The sequence below is a fragment of the Mustela putorius genome, unplaced genomic scaffold (genome assembly GCF_011764305.1).
Source record: "Mustela putorius furo isolate JIRA1106 unplaced genomic scaffold, ASM1176430v1.1 tig00001069_pilon_pilon_pilon, whole genome shotgun sequence".
Taxonomy (NCBI): Eukaryota; Metazoa; Chordata; class Mammalia; order Carnivora; family Mustelidae; genus Mustela; species Mustela putorius.
In genome coordinates this window covers 1,453,640-1,474,462 of record NW_025421558.1, presented here as the reverse complement: position 1 = coordinate 1,474,462, position 20,823 = coordinate 1,453,640, and the positions used below count along the sequence as shown (strand labels likewise).

The 20,823-nt window shown below is 44.9% G+C and overlaps 1 protein-coding gene across 6 annotated transcripts in view; it reads left to right on the top strand.

Moving 5' to 3' along the window:
- Positions 1 to 6,870: 6,870 nt before the first annotated feature.
- The window catches only part of AMOTL1 (angiomotin like 1), a 152,290-nt gene continuing 138,337 nt past the window's right edge, over positions 6,871 to 20,823 (top strand). For 3 of the 6 annotated variants that reach the window (XM_045087179.1, XM_045087178.1, XM_004754519.3), the window contains exons 1-3: positions 7,468 to 7,588; positions 7,749 to 7,806; positions 14,686 to 14,764. Coding sequence is in view for 1 of the 6 variants with exons in the window: in XM_004754517.3 (XP_004754574.2) it covers positions 6,890 to 6,966; positions 7,749 to 7,806 (135 nt within the window). In the remaining 5 variants the exon portion in view is untranslated. Of the gene's footprint in view, positions 6,967 to 7,467; positions 7,589 to 7,748; positions 7,807 to 14,614; positions 14,765 to 20,823 lie in introns of those variants that run through there. The other 3 variants (XM_004754517.3, XM_045087176.1, XM_045087175.1) reach the window with 3 other exon arrangements.

Sequence of the window (20,823 nt, the reverse complement as noted above, 5' to 3'; positions counted from 1 at the left end):
AGCTCAGGAATGTGGAAATACTTGGTTATGATCAGGGAACTGAGTGGCAGAATCAGGATCCAATGTCTGGTTTCTTAAAATGGTGTTGCTGCCCCTGCTAGAAGAAGGTGGTACTGACCATGTAAGTGACCAGGGACCCTCACTCCTCACTCTTTCCCCTCCTTCCTTCCACCTCCTGGAAGGCTGGGAATACAAAGATACAGGCTTGGGGGCAGGGGGCTTACTCCAAGGTGAGGAGAGCTGTCATCAATGGAGACACAGACCCCACAAAGAGCTTCAGGAGCCCAGGGAGGGGAGCTGGCGTTCTGCGTCTCTGGAGACAGAAACGTACATCTTTCAAAGAGACACACAAGCTTTGTCCAAATAAACAATAAACATGCACGGAAAGGGGAGCAATCGTTAGCTCTAAAGGAGAATGTGCTTCATTTTCCTCATCTTGCATTAGACGCCATTCAAACTCAATGTGTGCAAAGCTCCTGGGGGTGAGAAAGACGGCAGGGGCCCACTTCCTGACCTTTTCTTCAGGCCTGTCAGCAAAGCACTGGAGGATGCCTGACATCCCTCTCTTAGGCTAACTGGGTGAGGGGCTGTGTCTAGACCTGTCCCAATTGCTGTGGGTGTAGATTCTTGGCCCTCTAAGCTGCATAAGAGCCTGGGGTAGGCTTGTACGGACACATTCAGGCCGGCTCCAGGCAGCTCCTAAAATGAGCTCTTCCAGGCACCGAAGGGAAGGAACAGCCCAGAAGCTTTCCTCTTCCAAGGACTCACCCCAGCGTCACGTCAGACCCAGCCCCCTCCCACAAGTTCACCTTCCTACAGCCTTTGAGAAGCCCCCCAGCCCCCATTTGGCTGGCTGGCTTGGAGCCCTTAGCTTGCATGAGCCAGTGGGCCCTGCCTCCGTTTGCACTTGGTTCTAAAGGGATCCAGGGAGATCAGCATTAGCCCTTGGACCAGCCACGCACTGACTTCTCTGCACTCTTCTGGCCTCAGTCTTCCCAGCTGTAAGGGAAGGATGAACCTACCCTGCCCATCTCACAAGCCCGTGGTGACAGTGAACTGGGATCACCCAAGTGAAAGTGTTTTTGCAAATTCTGACCTGTGATTACATGACTGCTGATTGTTAGTATTATTCTGCTCACTCCCTGGTCTGGGCCAGGAGACTCGGGGAATAAAGCCAGGTAGAGTCTGGAGACAATTTGCAGGAAATAAGCCATAGGGTCATTGGGAAGCACTGATTAAAATGTCCCCGGGTGCCATTTTTAGGGAGAGAGAGAAAGGGGGGCCCTCTAGACTCTCAGAGAGTACATAATAGAGCATTTCCATCTGCTCTTTCTGTAGGAAGAGAGATGTCCTAGAACTCCAAGGCGACTAGCTCCTTGCCCACCCCTCTGCTGCTGAGTGCAGTCCACGTTCCCAGGCACAGCACCTGCACTCCAGCTGACACTAACTGGTTCTCAGCACAAATTTGGCAGCTCAGCAGAAGCACTAAATGGCTGGGAAGAGCTGATGTTCCTGAGCCTCCCAGGATGGGACGGTCAAAAGGGAGGAGGTGAGGAACTGGTCCCAGGTCCCTGGATTTCCATTTCCAGGGCTGGGCCCACCTTAACTATGGGATCAGGTTCCATCCATGCAGCATCTAAGGCCCCCAGTGTAAGAGGACCTAGAAAGACCAGCTCATTCCATAGATTGTGGGGCTGGCTTTATGAGCCACACCAAACTGAAACCAACTCAAAGCAGCCTTACATTCAAATACAAGTCTGATCTCCTAGAAATGCTTGGTATCAAGAGTTCAGGTTCTAGGGTAACATACACTTGAACTCAAATTTTAAGTCATCAAGTCACAGTCTGGGGGATCTCGAGCCATTTTCTTATTTGCCAAATGGTTATAGTAGTAATACCAACCTCTTTGGGTTGTTGTGAAGAATGAATGAGAGGTTGATGGTATCTTGGAAGTAGCTGGTGTTCCACAAATACTTGGGGCTCTAAGTTCCTTGATGCTTGCATTCTAGAAAGGAGATGAAATCAGGCCAAGACTACAAAAATGTATCAAAAGAAAATTCATCTGGTCACTCAAGCTAGAATCCTAGGTGGTGACCTTGACTCCTCCTCCTCTTCCTGATCTACTGAGGCCACTCAGCTGGGTCTAGGTCCCAAAATCTTTCCTGTCTGTTCCCTTTGCAAGACCTCAGAACGATTCAAGCCATTACTGTGCCTCCTGTGTTGCAAGATTAGCCTCCTTGATGGTTAGCTTATTCATCAAAGGCACATGCCTTTGACAATGAGAGCTCAAGGTAGGAGGATAAGCAGAATTCCTAGGGGGAATGAAACGATGTGGTCCTGGGCAGCACTGCCCTAGGTAAATGGTCTACCTCAAGTAAACTTGTTGAAATAGCTGAGCATGGCTTGAGGACCTCCTTAACTTCTGGGATAAGAGGCTTTTTAGGGTCTGGTTTCTGCCTGTTTCTTGAGCTTTCCCTCTTGATTCTCCTGAAGTGATACATGATCATCAAACAGAATTATTTTCTCTCTGCTAGACAAGCCATGCTCTCTCTCAATCTCTCTTTACATCTGTTCTTTCCTCAGCTTTTAATACCTTTCATCTTCTTCATCTGGGAAAATCTTACCGGTCCTTTGGATTCAACTGATGTGCCACTTCTCCAGGAAGCCCCCTCTGGCTTCATCTACCCTCTACCCCCCACTTCAGGGATTTATTAAGAGCCCCTCATGTTCCCTTGGTCAGCTTCAGGGAGACCTATTTGCCACTGAATGGGATTCTAGAATAACAACAGGCAGTGTGTGTGCAATATGGCCACTAGAAGCTGGCAGCCTTAGCTGAAGAAACAGTGGTCCAGGTTGCAACTACTGTGTTTGGCTTATAGGAAAACAGTATCTCAGTCTTCAAGAGGATACCTTTCTAAGAGATTTTCTATGCTATTTTGAATTCTATGCAATTTTCACATTGTATGCTAACTCTCAAGGTCTATCTCTGTGTCAAATTTAACTCAACCCATGGGGCACCCATTTTTCTGCTCTAATTGCTTTATGGGCCCTGTGCTGGGGAAATGAATCTTTATGGGAGAAGGGTCAAATGCCTTTATAGAAGTCTGGGAGGTGTGGGCCACCCTCAGGAATAAGAGGAGAAGACAAAAATCCGAGACACTTTCTGTTCTCATGTCAAATGGAGTTAGGAGCTGGAAAAAAGCAACCGAAAGATACCTTCATCTTTGTGACTCCCCCACATTTCTCTCTCTCTTTTTATATATATATGCCTTCAGCCCGTTTTCCTTGGGTGATTAAAATTAAAAGGGCCTCTCTGGATGAAAGGAGAACTCAAGGTTGGGAAGTGGCAGCGCTGACAAGCACTGGCGACATGCTGAGTGTCTAGGACCCACTGTGACAGGGAGGGAGGGGAAGGAAGCCTCAGCAGGAAGCCAGGCTTCCTTGAGTTTTTCCTGAAGATTTGGGGATGTATGTTACGATTTGTAAAAGTTTACTTTAAAAAATTTGATAAGTAGTTTCAGATGGGAGTGAGACCCTTACATATCCTACAAGAAGACACATTTGCTTTTCTTGGAGGGAGGTGAGGGGAGAATGAGGGAGACAGGGAGATGGGATAGGGGAAGCAGGGGGAAAGAGCCAGTGATGTGGGGGGAGGCGGGGACCGGGTAGTAGAAGATTCTGGGCTGCCTCATGCTGGGGATGCTGAAGGAGGCTTGGTAATGTTCCCTTTAAAACCCTTGTTTTGGGGCGCCTAGGTGGCTCAGGGGGTTGGGCCGCTGCCTTTGGCTCAGGTCGTGATCTCAGGGTCCTGGGATCCAGCCCCACATCGGGCTCTCTGCTCAGCGGGGAGTCTGCTTCCCCCTCTCTCACTGCCTGCTGCTCTGCCTACTTGCGATCTCTCTCTGTCAAATAAATAAATAAAATCTTTAAAAATAAAATAAAATAAAATAAAACCCTTGTATTAGTTTGCTAGGGCTGCTGTAACAAAGAACCCAAACTGGGTGGCTTAAACCATTGAAATGTGTTCTCTGTTCCAGAGGCTAGAAGTGCAAGACCAAGGTGTTGGCAACATTGGTTCCTTCTGAAGATTGTGGGAAGACCGTTCCATGCTTCTCTAGCTTCTGCTGATGTGCTGGGAATCTTGGCATTTCTTAGCTTGTGGAAACATCACCCTCATTGCTGCTTTCATCTTCATGGGGAATCCTCCCTGAGTGTAGGTTTGCCTTTGATTTCTCCCTTTTTATAAGGATGCTAGTCATGCTGGATTAGGGCCCATTCTACCGACCTCATTTTTACTTATTATGCCTGGAAAGAATCTACCTCCAAATAACATTGCATTATGAGGCACTAGGGGGCCGGACTTCAGCATAGCTTTTGGTGGACCATAGACACCAGTTAACCCATGCAGCCTTCCTCTCACTCCTCATCAGCTTTCGAGGACTGTTGGAACTGGATTTGGGCAGAAGTTCCATGGCTAGGGCCATGTGCCTCTGGAGAAAACAGGCACACAGCTGTGGACCCATTCATAGAAAATGAGGAAGGTTCTCATGCCTACTGGCTACCCACTCCGTGGGGTTATAAGTGGGGAAATTCAGTTGAAGGCACAGGTCAATGTTTTGTTTCAGCTTTTTTTTTTTTTTTTTTTTTTTAAAGAGAGAGCGGGAGCCAGGGAGGGGCAGAGGGAGAGAGAGAGAAAGAATCTCCAGCAGACTCCTGGCTGACCACAGAGCCCAATGTGGGGCTTGATTCCAGGACCCCAAGATCATGACCTGAGACAAAATCAAGAGTCAGATGCTTAACTGACTGAGCCCCCCAGGTGTTCCACACAGTTCAGTGTTTTATTATAATCTTGCTACAAGTGAAAAGGTCTCCAGTAGGTTAAGTCAAAGATTCACTTCTGGTAGGTACGTCTGATAGAAAAAGAGATCAGCTAGTTCATTACTAGTCTAAGACACGGGAAGAAAAGAGATCCATTTGTTTTAACAACTGACTAAACACTAAGACAATTGACTGACGGCAGATAACAGGTTTGGGGGATTAGATTCCCAGAACAAAGCTTAATCTCTTTTAAGTTGGTAAGAAAATGGATTGGTTAATCATTTTTTCAGGAATGCTCACTTCCCCCCAGAAGTGATTTGGAATTACATTAGTCAAAAAGGTTGTGTCCTAGACAGATTTAAAGTGGTTTTGTTTTCGTTTTTGTTTTCTCTTATAAGGGCTCCAACCTATCTGGCCCCAGTTGGCTTCCAGATGCATTTCTAAGGATCTGGGTCCCAAAGGCTCCCCCATCACACTTCACCTCCTCTGCCCTCAGAGTCTGACCCACGGTTCCGTCTTCTTCCTGCTCGGCCTCAGTGCCAAGAGATGGGAATCACTCTCCTTGCAGGCCTTGCGTGTTCCGGTCCCCCCTCTCACCTTCCCTCAGTCCCCCTCCTCAGTTCACTGTCGCCGTCCACACTGGCCTCCTTTCTATTCTTCAGATTGGTCAAGTTCTTTGCTGTTTGGGGCTCTTTGCCTTTGCTGTTCCCTCTGCCTAGAATGTTCTTCAGACCTGGCTCCCTTTCACCGTTCAGGGCTTAGTTCCAATGACACCTCCTCACAGAAGCTTTCCCTATTCAGAATATTCTCCATGACGTCATCCTGAGGGTGTCCTTCATAGCCCGTAACACCACCTGTCTTCATGACCTTTCTTTTCTCTAGTCTGCCTCTCCACCAAACTGTTAAAAGCAAGAAGCTTGTCTGTTCACTAAAGTATCCCAGTGGCTGGCACATGTAGTAGGTGTTCAATAAATTGCTGGTGAGTGTTAAATAAACAGGTGGGGAAATGGGCTCCAAGTAATGCAGCAACTTGCACGAGATCATGCAGCATTAAGTGGTGGAATGGTGGTTGTCTCTTAATGGGGAGGGGAGTGTTGTTTCAACCGTTCTTTGTTGCTAGTCTATAGTCCTGATTACAGAAGAGTTCATTTCGCTCCTGCTTTTCCTTGACCTAGAGGATACCAATCCCTCCAGATGCTGTGGGTCCCCGGCACAGCCCTTGTACACCCAAACTTAATTGCCCTTCCTTCTGAAGCACAAGATACTCATGAAGCCGCCTCAAAGCATCTCTTCCCGACCTTAGAAGCCTCTCATTCCACACTCAGGCTGCAAGCGGTCATTAACTGTCTACTCTGGGCCAGGCCTGCTCTGGAAGCTTCCATGCCATCCTTGCTTCTCTCAGCCAGGACATCACTGCACTGCTCCATCTCATTTCTCTCTCAACTCCTCTAAAACACAAATACAGCCATAACCTTTTCTATTTTTTCATGAGCCTCTTTCCCGCAATGTCTCAGGCCCGAGGCCCTGCTCACACCTGTCAGAGCCTGTCCCTGAGGTAAACCTAGCTAATAATCCATCCTGGCTTGGTACAAATATTAGCACATCAAAAATCCTGGCTTATATTGTGGTTACTCCCCTCAGCACAGCCCCCGAAGCACCAATTCAAACAGATTTTGAGGCAAATGGTTTAAGATGCTTCCAAATAAGGTGCCCAGCATGATATTGGTACACAAAGCCTGTGGCAAAATCTCCTCAACCTTTCTCTGTAAACTCCAACCCAGAAATTCAGGGCCAGGTTGGACTTGCCTGGCCTGGCGTCTTCTCAGATGTTAATCCAGGACAAATCTAAAATTAGCCCCATCCCCTCCTGGTGCTAAAACTCAGCTGGAGCAACATGGGGCCAGTTACTTTTAGAAACCATCCCTTTGGGGCTTATTGCTGAGCAACAGAAACAGGTGATGGAAACTGGGCCCGGAACCTGCAAGGCAGGAAAGAAGAGCCGGATCAAGTTCAGAAGCTGGGATCAGAAGGCCAGACCCAGGGACCAGGGCTGCAAATCCAGACTGACGTCATGGTCATAGTCAGATCAAGGAGAGACAGCACCACACCAAGCCAGAGCTTGCCCGTGGCTCCTATTGCAATGTTCAGGTAGGGTGATGGTGAGGGGTGAGGGGAAGGAAGGGAGCAGATGTGTATTAGGTAAACATACTTTGTATATGGAGTCTCCTGGCGCCTCACCGGTAGGCCCTACCGTTTCACCTCTTACCGGTTAACTAAACTCCATGTCTCACACGTTCAGTAACTTAGTCTGCATCACATAGCTAGTAAATGGCAAAGCAGGGAGTCAAACCCTAGCCTGTTTAACATGAGTTTCTGGTACTTTCCTCTAAGCTGCTTCCAGAGTAGTAGGAAGGAAGATTTCAAACCCACTCACAACCCACAGGAACCCCCAAGCTGCTTCCCTGATATTTGCCACCCTCAGTTATGTCCCAATTTCCGGGGAAGCCTTGACAAACATACCAGGGCTAGGGCACCCAGAGATTCTGTGTTAATTGTTCTTGGGTGGGGCCTAAGAATAGGTACTTCACAATCTCCTGGGAACTTCTGCGTGTGGCTTAGGTCAAAAACTAGGCTCTATGCTCCAGTTCTCCTCGGGCAGCTAGAGAAACAGGGTGGTAAGATATGTTAATGCCCAGCTCACCAGATAGGGAGGCACATGACTATAGAAGAGCTTCTGGTTGAAGGCGGTCTTCTTGAATTCTAAAGTCAGGTAAAGAATTAAAATAGCGTTCCCCAAAGAGTGGACAGAGGCCAGGAGCCTGGGGACCTAGGAGCCTACAAAGCAGAAGTTTTCAAAGAAGGGAGGGGTGGAATCAGTGTCCCCTATGATTCTAACATGTCACCGTGCCCCTTTTTCCAATCCTTTCTAGAAGGAGAAGTCTCCCTCAGCGTAACTGGCAGGGCTCTGCCAAGGACGAAGAAGTACAGGTGAGTCCACCTCTGGCTACACTCAGGTGTGATGCTCCTGGCACACTCAGCCTCAGTTTCTCTGAAGCTAGGCTCTTGATTAGGTACGTTTGTTGTCTTTTGGATTTCTAATTGTTTCATGTTGAATGACTTCAAGTCCTGCCTTCTCTGAACTCTCCTGGAAGGCAAGGACTTTGTCATCTAGGAGACAGAAAATAACATCTGAAAGACCTCTGATAGAGCTGGCTGGGACATCTTTAGGTCTTTTCATGGCACAATGGCATCATCTCTGGAATTAAAAAAAAAAAAAAACAACTTAGGCCAAGGTCAGTCCCTGAGAATGTGAATAAATTGGCTTGGGGTGTGGCATGAATAGACTTTTCAAATCTTCTCAGATAATTCTAATATGCACCCAAGGTTGAGAATAAAAATTTGAAGGGTAACAAAAAGCTAGGTGGGAAAAAATATTGTAATAATGATTATGGCTAAGGGGGAAAGTGAGGTGATTTGATTTATCTTATTTCTACTAACCCGTGTTTTCTATTTGCTTCTTCACATTGTATAATTTTGAAAAGTAAAACCAAAACATTCAGCTGGGTTCTCAGTCACTCACCAAATATTTATGGAGAGGCTGTCATCTCACATGACAAACGCTGGGCATGGGGGAGTGACTTTCACAAACACAATTCTTGTTTTCATAAAGTTTACACCTAACGAAGAAGGTTAACCCTCAGACAAACATATACAGTACTCTGACTTCAGGGAGATGTTCTAGTAGGCGCAAACTGCTAAGTGTCATGCATTGTTTTGTAAATAACTATATTAGAACTTACAAAGATTGGGGTTCCGCTTCCCCTCCTATGTCATTATTTGTTGATTACATCATGCTTTTCTGCTGAAGCTCAGTATCCCTTTCAACATTACCAGTCTGAGGTGGTGCTTGAGATGAAACATACTTTGTATCCCAAGAAAGAGCTATGAATTATCATGTTGAGGGTAAACTAAAAAAAATGACTCAAAAGGTAATTGAAGCCTTCTTGTATGGCCAAGTAGCTTCTATTGGACTGTACTTCTTATAGATAGTAACTATAAACTCTGCACAAAATATAAGCACAATTAGTTGAAGGTACTGAGGAGAGAACAACTCTACAGAGGAGACTAAATTAGTGGAAGAAGAGATAGACGTGGGATGAGTTTCCTGACTTATAACTTGTAGTTTAAGAACAAGGCTCTATCTATCAATATGCTGAGCAGAAGGGAAGCCCTCTAGATCAATAGATAAATTCTACTTAGATCTCTGGATGATCCTTGAACCACATAGGCAAGAGGCAGATTTTAGAAATCCCAGCTCTAGCTTAAAGAGCTGACCCGAACTTCTAGATGTTACATGGGGAGATAAGATCTTACAATTTGAGTTCAACCACTTTAAAGGCCTGAATTTAAAAAAAAAAAAAAAAGTCAATCCTCCTCAGAAAAGCAGAATAGAATCCAGAATTTCACATACCACTCATAAAGACCAGGATACACTCCAAAATTATTCAACAAACAACAAAACAGGAAAACATGACTCATTTTAAAGAGGAAAGATAATTGGTGGAGACCAACTCTGAGATGACCTAGAGTGATGGAGTTAATTGACAAGAACTTTAAGGAAGTTACTACAACTATGCTCAAGTATATAAAGGAAAATATGTTCATAATAAATGAAAGTATAGAAATCTTAGCAGATGAATAGAAACTATAGAAAAGGGTACATGTGGTGATGAGTGCAGGGTGTCACATGCAACTGATAAATCATTGAACACCACATCAAAAACTAATGATGTATTATATGTTGGTTAATTGAACATAATAAAAAAAAAAGAAACTATAAAAAAGAACCAAGTGAAAGTATAAGAACTGGAAAATAAATATTTTAAAATAAAAATGTAATGGACATTTTTAAAAGCACAGGGAGCTGAAAGAAGCAAAAGTCAAAGAACTAGACAGATCAACAAAAATGATCCAAACTGAGTAAAAGAGATTTAATAATACATGTACAGAGACTCACAGATCTTTGCAACAGTATCAAAAGGTCTAATGTACATGTAATTGGAGTCCTAGAACTAGGGGAGAAAGAGAGAGAATGACCCAAAAAAGTATTTGAATAAATAATGGGTGAAAAGTTTATAAAATTTTTTTAAAAGATTTTTATTTATTTGACAGAGAGAGATCACAAGCAGACAGAGAGGCAGGCAGAGAGAGAGGGGGAAGCAGGCTCCCTGCTGAGCAGAAAGCCTGATGCAGGGCTTGATCAGGACCTTGAGATCATGACCTGGGCCGAAGGCAGAGGCTTAACCCCCTGAGCCACCCAGGTGCCCTGAAAAGTTCATAAATTTGAAAAAGACATTATTTACAGACTTTAAAACTCCAATAAATGCAAAAAAAGTTTTACATTTAAAAAGAAAAACCACAGCAAAACAAAAATAAAACACTTAGTCAAACTGTGAAAATCAATGACAAGGAGAAAATGAATGAAACAATGCTGTGAAAAAATCGATGTAGATAAATGGGGAGATATGCCAAGCTCGTGGTTTTGGAAGACTCACCATTGTTAAAATGGTAATCAGCAAACTGATCTATGGATTCAGCACAATCCTAATCCTAATCCTAATCTTATGATGCTATTTAGTCAAAATTTACAAACCGAGGGATGCCTGGGAGTCTCAGTCGTTAAGCATTTGCCTTTGGCTCAGTTCATGATCCCAAGGTCCTGGGATCGAGCCCCCCATGTCAGGCTCCCAGTGCAGCAGGAGGCCTGCTTCTCCCTTATTCACTCCCTCTGCTTGTGTTCCCTCTTTCGCTATCTCTCTCTCTCTGTGAAATAAATAAATAAATAATTCAAAAAATTGACTTAAAGAAAAGAATTGGGCACCTGGGTGGCTCAGTGGGTTAAGCCTCTGCTCAGGTCATGATCTCAGTCAGGGTCCTGGGATCGAGTCCCGCATCGGGCTCTCTGCTTAGCAGGGAGCCTACTTCCTCCTCTCTCTGCCTGCCTCTCTGCCTACTTGTGATCTCTCTCTGTCAAATAAATAAATAAATAAATTCTTTAAAAAAAAAAAAAGAATTGACAAAATGATGCTAAAATTTCTGTAGCAATGCACAGAACTTAGACTATTCAAAGCAATCTTGAAAAAAGAAGTCAAAGTTACTTCACCACTTGACTTCAAGACTTACCCTAAAGCTATGGTCATTAAAACAGTGTGGTGCTGATGCAAGGGTCAGCAGATTGGTAAGACAGAATAAAGAGACCAGACAGAAATAGACCAAATTTTCAAATTTTCAAAGCAGCCTGATTGGGAAAGGAAAGGCTTTCAACAAATGGTATTGACATAACTCCATATTCACATGGAAACAAATCAACCTGGCCCTAACTCATACCACCCACAAAAATCAACTTATAATGGACCATGGGCCTAAACATAAAGGCTAAAATTACAGAATTTCCGGAAGAAAACATAGGAGAACATCATGTCTTGGGGGAAGACAAAAACCTAAAAAAGAAAAAAATACAGTCAAAAATAGAATCTCCTGTTCATCAGAAGAAGCATCCTTAAGAAAATGTCTTTCTTATGCAGGTCAGAGGGCATGAGAAAATACTTGAGAAATGTTTCTGACAAAAAATTGGTATCTTGGATATATTAAGAACTCCTAAACCTCATACCAAGATGACCAAAAACTCAATTTAAAACTGGCTAAAAAATCTGAACAGAGACTTCACAAAAGATGGTAAATGAATGGCCCATAAATATGTAAGAAAAAAAAATTCAACAGCTGTAGTCATCAAGGCGAAGCAAGTTAGAACCACAGCGAGATGCCATGAGACATTCACCAGCAAAGTTACGTTGACAACACCAAATGTTAGAACATTTGGCGAAGCAACTAAAACATTTTTTAAAAATATTTATTTATTTGACAGACAGAGATCACAAGTAGGCAGAGAGGCAGGCAGAGAGAGAGAGAGGAGGAAGCAGGCTCCCTGCTGAGCAGAGAGCCCGATGCGGGACTTGATTCCAGGACTCTGGGATCATGACCTGAGCTGAAGGCAGAGGCTTTAACCCACTGAGTCACCCAGGTGCCCCGCAACTAAAACTTTTATACATTGTTGGTAGGGGAGGAAAATGAGAACATTGGAAAAGATGTAAATTCTTATAAATTATATAGTTTCTCATAAATTAAATATACACCTCCACTAAGACCCACCCATTCCACTCCTCGGTATCTACCCAAGGATTACAAAAACACATGTCCACTAAAGGATGTGTCTGAAAAGGTTCCTATTAGCTTTATTCATCATAGCCCTGGACTGGAAGATCAGGTGCCCATCAACAGAAGACTGAATAAACGAACTGTGGTCTATTCATACAGGAAAGAACCACTCATCTATGAAAAAAAAACAACTACTGATACAAGCGACAAAATGGAGGCATGAATCCTAAATACCTCCTGATGGCACAAAAATTTGCACAAAGCAATACCAATTTTATGATTCTATTTATATGAAGAACTAGAATATGCAAAATTGATCTATGGTGAAAAAAATAAGATTCATTCCCGCTAGGAATGCTGAACCAGGAGTTTGCTGGGAATGGACATGGGGAAAATTTCTAGGGTGATAATTATGTTCTGTACCTTGATAGGGGTTTGAATCGCACAGGTGTATGTATTTGTAGGAACTCATCAAATGGTATGCCGGTGATGTTTTTCATTTCATCATAAATGAATTTTATCTGAAAAGAAATTGTAAGGAAGTTACAATTGTGAGGAAGTTACAATTGGCATTGTAAAGAAATAGTGAATTTTTGTGAATAATATTGAAGTATTTGGGGGACTGTATCCATATCTACAACTTACTTTGGAAACACCATAAAAATTATACGAGCTGCTGGATGGTTAGAGAATCAATATATGAGAAAGCAAGATAGTGAAAGGTCAGCTGAAGGAACCTTATTTGGAAATTTTATAATAGAATATTGAGAACAGGGGTGCCTTGGTGGCTCAGTGGGTTAAAGCCTCTGCCTTCAGCTCAGGTCATGATCCCACGGTCCTGGGATCGAGCCCCACATCGGGCTCTCTGCTCCTCAGGGAGCCTGCTTTCTCCTCTCTCTCTGCCTGCTTGTGATCTCTGTCAAATAAATAAATAAAATCTTTAAAAAAAATAATATTGAGAACAAAAGACAATTGAGACCCCTTCGCGGATCACCTGTAAGCTGGGGTCCTGGCCCTAGAAAAAGATAGTAGAATCTAGCTTATGTCTAGGGGAACAGACTAAGGTGGCTACTCGGTCCAGAAATTGGCTTTCTGTGCTCTATTCTAACTTCGGCAGTGAACCCAGTGGCTGAGGCATTTCCTAAGACCCACGGGCTCCTGCTCTCTGCAGTCGGTGACTTTAGAGTTCTCACGGGATCTGTTCTAGAAATCTGGAGCAGAGAGAGATTCTCTGATACCATTTACTCTCTAGCTACTGAATACCTACTGTGTGCTATTCTCTGGTTCAGGTTTTGAAGATACTATGAGGAACTGAGTGTCTCCTTTTTTATCTTACCATTGCTAAAATCTGCTCTTCTTCTACTTATTATATTGAAGTATTTGGGGGCATGTATCAATATCTACAACTAACTTTGGAAACACCATAAAAGTCATATGTCTTTATTGACACTCCTACTAGAAGACTTGCCAATTCCTTTTACAAGCCTTATTGACATTTCTTATGTCAATAAGGGGTTCAAAAACCCCTTGCTAAAATTGGACCTGAATACCTCTATCTAAACAGAAGAGATTTTCTTTTTCTTGTTTTACCCTCTCGGGAGTGACACTTAACACGAGAAGATCCTCAAAGCCTCAAAATAGCTCAGCAAGATATTGGACACATGCCTAGTGACCCCAAGTCACCTTACACTCTCCTGAAGTCGAGGAGAGAGAGACAGTGTAGTAGGGCTGCTAAGCTCAACCCTCTGCCCCACTTCCAGCACAGGGCACACCGATTACCATTCCTTCCTTGGGCCAGAAGTTCTGCCCAAAGTTTAGCTTGGGGACACGGCGTCAAGGAGAGGTGGCCGGCCTACTCGGTCACTTGACATGACCTTGAATCCCACGTTACAAATGCAATTGCTTTGGCCTCACCTAGCACACAAAAGAGAAAATTCCTTCCCTAAACGTCAATTTTCCCCAACATTCTTGGTGGAATGTAGGCATGTTTTGAGCTGTCACAATGGACCTCGAATTGCTTGAGCGGCACCATACTCAGTAAAAAGTAAATAAAAATCGGTTGCCTTCATTAGAAAGGCTGCCACGCTTTCTTTCCATACAGTGACTCATCCCATGGCTTAACTGCATACTTTCCCCTCTGCCACGTCCAGACCGTCACCTCTTTGTCACCTTTACGTGTTTGCAAATCCACCAGCTCTGAAAACCTCTTGGCAAGGTGATGGTCCCAGCAGCTCACCACCGCCCCTCCTCCTGGCTGAAATCTCCTTGTCTCTTCTCCTTCCCCAAGAATTTTGACCTCTCAGAAGTTTAAATATCTGTCTTCCTTCCCTAGAACGCTATTTTTTCAGACAGTTGGATTCTCGGGAGGTAATGATATGACTCGGGGAAAATAAGTGCTCATTTCCCTATCTCTGGTGCCAGTTAAAGTGATTGGTGTTCAGGACTTTCGGAAGCTCTTTTGAAAACAACAGGGCTGGTCAGATTCCAGCAATTTACCTTCCAAAGGCTGAGCATGTCTGGGCAGTGGCTGCATAATTTGGATGGAATCATCACCGATGAGACAGAGTTGGCTCAGCTAGGGAGCACTCATTGCTCTTTTAAACTCCACGGCACCAGGGGATGAAGTCACCTTTCTTCTTTTAAAACCAACAGATTGGCCCTGTAAGTCCCTGTCCCTTCTGCTAGAACGTGGTGTTTTTTCCTCCTCGCGGTCACCAGGACCTTCTCCCAGGTAAGGAAGCTCTGCTTTTGTGGGTTTCCATCTGGAGAAGCTTGCTTTGAGGGGGATTTTGCAGGGCATCTCTGGGTAGAATGGGAGGCAGTTCGAGGGACATGCTGGCTGAGGAGGAGGGCTGGGTCCCCGCCAACTGGTGTCCACTCTGTGGGCCGGTAGACTCTGAGCTGGGCCAGCAGAGCCCCCACTTAGCTCTGAGCTGCAGGGGCTGGTTCTCACGGTGGGGGGGGGCATGGAAATTGAATCTGGGCTTGGTTTCAGGTTCCTGTTGTATAACCAGCATGAGGGTGAAGCGGCAATGAGCGGTCTCCTCTGGGCTGGGGCCGACTGTCCTGACAACTGGCTTTGTGTTTGGCTTCGTGACACCCCCCCACCCCGGCCCCAGGAGGGTCCCGTGATAAAAGCTGATGTGCAGAAAAGCAACAGCTTTCTGGAGAGCCTTCCTTTGCGAGAGTACAGCAGGAAACAAAGGGGCCCCCGCTCCCTGTTGTAACATGCAGGGACCTTGTGTAAACAATCGCTGAGCTGCTGTGTGGCGCAGAAAGGTAGGAATGCATCTCAGAGCCTGGCCATAGGAATTCGCAGGAAGGGAGCATGAGCATTGGGGTGCACGTGTGCAGGTAGACCTGTGGTCCTAGGGACTTACTGGAAGCTCCCTGCTACACTTCCGATGAGTTATAACAGGCTCTGTCACTGATTGAATCTCACAGCTCTTACTGGCTCTAGAAGTCTCAATAAAGACATCTTGGTTATGATGGAGGCACCTGCGGGGTGATAGGTGGCTTTTGGAGAGAGAGCTGAACCAACATGGAGTGAAAACATTGAGAATCACGGAGCCCTTGTACTCCTTGACACAGAACCCTGCCACACAGGGTATGCGGGCGTTCATCCCTAACCTTTGAAGGGAGCGAAGAATCTCATTTCGATGAGATGCTTGTTTTGTTTTAAATGCCATTGCCTACTAGCTGTCTGGCTCTGGCTGACAGGTTTGCCTGAAACTTGGCATGTCCAGAATTCATCCTGACCTGAAGTCTGCTCCCCTTTCTGTGTCCCCCCAGCTCAGCAAAAAGCTGCTGTTTTTCCATGACAGTTTTCTGATCTTCATCTTGGACACCCTCCTCCATCCTTGCATTCCTATATCTAGTTTGCCAACACATCCGACAGATTCTGCCTCCAGGTTGCCTCTCAAAGCCATCCATCCATTCTCCACCTCCATGGCTGTTTTCCTCATTCAAGCCAGGATCACCTCCTTCCAGAAACATGGAGGCCTCTCCTCCAGGCTTTCTGTCTCTTCTCCCCTTTCCAGTGCAGTCGGCGTGATTCTGCCATGGTCAGTTAGCACCCGCAGAGTCCAGTCCATCCCTAATCTGGTGATTCTGCCTCCTTACTATCCCTTGAAAATGTTCACATCCCGCTCACTGCCACTCCCTTGGTCCGACTCACCAACACCCTTCCCCTGAGTTAACATGGTGGCCTCTTAGCTTGACCTCCCTCCTGTCAGGCTCACTCCTGTCTCAGTAGAAGGCATTTTTCACTTCCTGTGTTTCCAAGCTTTTTTATTTTTATTTTTTTAGATTTTTATTTATTTATTTGACAGAGATCACAAGTAGGCAGAGAGGCAGGCACAGAAAGAGGAGGAAGCAGGCTCCCTGCTGAGCAGAGAGCCCGATGCGGGCCTCGATCCCAGGACCCTGAGATCATGACCCGAGCCGAAGGCAGAGGCTTTAACCCACTGAGCCACCCAGGCGCCCTGTTTCCAAGCTTTTAAAGGACATGTTGTACAAGAGCAGAACTTGAAACACTTATTACTGTCTTGGGGGTATGGGAGCATCAGGACTGTTATGACTTCTGTAGATACTTCAAGAGGGGAGGCAGAGGGAATGGGGGAAGGCGGGGGGTGTATACTACAGCGGGGAGATGGCCTGAGCTCATGCCTGGGAACCATGCAGGTCTACAGCTGAATCCCAGCTCCTCTTCCTAGCGTGGCCTTGACCAAACTGGTAAGCCTTCTTGAGACTCGTTTTCCTCAGCTGTGAGACGGAATGGAAGTAATAATGCCGACGTCGCTAGATGAATCTAACAGACGCGAAAGCTCTGAAACCCAGCAATTAAGAATTTTTAGTTCCTTTCCTGCTTTCCATTCCTTTTAAGGCTTATAATCTCTAAGTATCATGTATCTTTGAGGTATCTGTGCATGTGTGTTTGTGTGTGTATAATTATCTGCTTTGGGCACAGTAGAAAAAAGGAATGGCAAAGAAATACATGAGAACTCTCTTAAAAGAATTTGCAGTTTGCTTAGGGAGGCAAAGCAGCCCTCAGTGGTATAAAAACAGCTATAAAATAAGCATTCTGCGATCGTCATGCATCTTAGTACCGGTTGAGGACATAAGCAGGGAGGGCTTGTGCCAACAGGTCCGTGAATACCTGCAGACAGAGTGTAAGTAGGTCTGTATCTGCAATTTTCAATTTTGGTTTGTTGGGGACTTCAGAATCACCGAACTCTGATGCTAAAGCAGAGCTTCCTGGAAGACTTTGTCCTTTTAGGGTGACTTAAGGACACCCCAATTAAGTGCTGTGCAGTGTGTGAAGTGGCTTTACTCATTCATTTATTCGTCCAGCATTGGTGTGCGCACGGACTCTGTGCTGGGTCCTGTGTTGTGCGATTGCTTTGCAACCCTTCCATGGGACACGGAGGATAATTCTTCTGTTGAATCACAACTAGCCTTGGGGAATCACTGGACCAATACAATAAGAAGAAAGTGACATTGGGGATATCCATGGCTAGGTTCTAAGAAGCTTTGCAGCTTCCTGCTGGGGGTTCTTGGCTTACTCCCTCTGGGGGAAGCCAGCATTGTGTAAAGTCATGGGCTGGCAACCTGGCTCTTGTGGAGGTGGGTCGTGGGGGGAAACCCTGATGTGTAGGGTTTGGCAGTTTTCATAGTATAAGTACTCCCTCCCACCATGGCTGATTTCGGGCTACCAAAGGGAGAGTGCTGAATGCGGGGTTGGAAAGAGAGACACAGAATTGGCTCTTACAAGTGGGGACAGTCCAGCCCCAGGGGCATGCCTGCTAATTCCTCGGAGACTATCAAGCTGCCAGAAAGCCAGCTAGGTGGACAGGCTACATGAAGAGAAGCCCAAACAGCCCCAGATTTTCCAACCATTTCCAGCCTGGATTGAGGCTCCAGGAATGAAGCCTTCAGAGGAGTCCAGACCTGGCCACGAGGGAAGAGCTGCATAGGAAGGACCCTGACTGGGAAATGCTCACCTCAGCTCAGTCAACCCATAGAGCCCCATCATCTAAGTTCAGAGGTGGTTGTCTCGCAGCAAAAGCTAACTGGAACAAGCTGGCCGTCTTGTTTCTGCAGAAGTCAGCCTGGATGGAACCCCCAAGGGAGTGTGCAGGAGTAGAGGAGTCTCTCCAGAGAATTCTCTGTGCATAGTCTCGGGCCTCAGATCACCAAGGAGAAAATTTCATAGTTAAAAAGATCTGAGTTAGAGACTCAGCCACTTCGCCAACTAGTTTTACGATTGTAACTAAATCAGTGAAAATCAATTCTCTTAGATGCATACATGCGCGTGCATGCACACACATGTTTCTCTCAGCTGCTTCTGTCACTGTCCAAAGCTCTGCTGGAAGATCACTCCCTGCTCCTCAGGCTCTGCTTCATCCTCTGCGTGGGGATCTGGGAGCAGGGGGAAGGCGACAGAGCAGAACAATAAGTCAAGGAAATGCCCAATCCTGAGGTCTGCTGGAAAGCCACTGAGATGCCTAGAAAAGACCAACAAAAAGGAATTAAAACAGGAGGCTTGGGGAAGACACATGGATGAGTGGTTAAAGCATGAATTTTGCTATCAGATGACCTGGTTTTCTTTTTTCTTTTTCTTTTTCTTTTTTTTAAAGATTTTATTTATTCATTTGAGAGAGAGACAGTGAGAGAGAGAGAGCATGAGCGAGGAGAAGGTCAGAGGGAGAAGCAGACTCCCCATGGAGCTGGGAGCCCGATGTGGGACTCGATCCCGGGACTCCGGGATCATGACCTGAGCCGAAGGCAGTCCAACCAACTGAGCCACCCAGGCGTCCCAGATGACCTGGTTTTCAATCTGAATTCTGATCTGGGAAAGCATCTTGACATTTCCGTTCTAAGCCTCTCCATCTTTAAAATCTGGATAATAATGCCATCTCACAACGTTCTCGTGAAGATTAAATGCGATGATGTATGTAGAAACCTAAAGACATGCGGAATGTGCAGCAGTTAACAGTAGTAGGAGCAATAGTGTTGGAGTCACACAGGTGGCATTGTTGTGACAAGTTCCAAAGCTATGGCCTCCTTGGTAAGCCCTGCACTTTGGTCCATCAGTCACACAACAGATGCCCAGGGTAAGAATTCAATAAATACTCAAATTAGACTATCTATTTTTGGAATACTCTACCAACATTTTTCTTGTTTTTTTAAAAAAAATTTCTTTATCTCTTTGAGAGAGAGAGAAAGAGAGAGAGAGAACAAGCGGGGGAGGGTCAGAGGGACAACAAGCAGACTTCCTTCTGAGCATGGAGCCCACCGCAGGACTTGATCCCAGGACCCTGAGATCATGACCTGACCCCAAGGCAGACACTTAACAGACTGAGCCACCCAGGTGCCCTGACCATTTTTTCTTATTGTCCCCCAGATAAACTTCCAAGGACTTAAAAAGCATTAGTATGCATTTTTTTCTCCTTTAAGTGTGAAGTAGGAACCAAGACCGTATTTTCTCATGTCTTGTGAGTCCTCTTCATACCTTCTGCTGTGTAATAGGTACTTGAGTCGTTCAGTGCTCACAGTGCTCAGTACATTTTAACTGTTATTATTTTTAAAATTCTATTTAAGGACAAAATTAAATTGGGTGACTTATGCTGGGATCCTGATCCCAGAAATCTTAAGGATACTGTTTCTAGACGCCACCACTTTGGTAGAACAGTCAGGGTGTTGGATAGCATGATTTTTAAGAGCAAAATCTGAGTGTTAAGTCCTCGTGCTTTATTTATACTTGGTGAATAAGAGTTACTAAAACTTTAATCTATGCACTGACGTTAGGCGGACTTGTCTCATGAAATTTATGGTTAGTTCAGTCATGTGGACTTTTTAAACAAAGAATAATGCAAACATTCTGTTAAAGAATAGCTGAATTGTGTGTTTTTTTAAAAAACTTGTCTTATGAAATATTTATAGATTCGTGAGTGTGTGCTTGCTTGGGCCAGCCTCCCTCAGTGTTAATGTTTTGTATAACTGTAGCATAATGCCAAAACTAGGTAACTGACATCAGCACAGTCCAGGGACTTTACCAATTAGATCTTATCATAAGTTTTTATCAGCTATGCATGTACTCATTTGTGTGCATGTATATAATTACATGTAATTTTTGTCATGTTAATTTCATTAACTAATACAGCAGTCGAGATACAAAACCTTACCGTCACCACAAGTCTCTCTTTCTACAACTCCTTTGAATCCACCTTCCACCCCTAGTCCTTTGAAGCTCTTAATCTGTTGTCCATCTCTGCAATTTTATTTCAGGAGCATTACATAAATAGAATCATGCAGTATTTAAAGATGATTTATTTATTTATTTGAGAGAGAGTGTGAGCAGGAGTGGGGGAGGGGCAAAGAGAAAGGGGGGAATCAGGCTCCCCTCTGAGTGGAAAAAGGAATACTTTATCCCAGGACCCTAGGATCATGACCTGAGCTGAAGGCAGCTGCTTAGCTGACTGAGCCCCGCAGGCACCCCCAGAATCATGCACTGTTTACATGCATGAGATTGACTGTTTCCACTCTGCATAAGGTCTCTGAGATCCATCCAGGTTGTTACATCAATAGCTGGCTTTTTTTTTTTTATTGCTGAGTCGTATTCTACAGTACAGATGTACCACGGTTTGTTTAATCATTCACCCACCAGAGGACATTAGGGTTGTTTCCAGCTTGGGGTCATTCACATAAAGCTGATATGAGCATCTATGTGCAAGTTTCTGCCTGAATGTAAATTGTCATTTCTCTGGGATAAAAGCCTGAGAGTGTAGT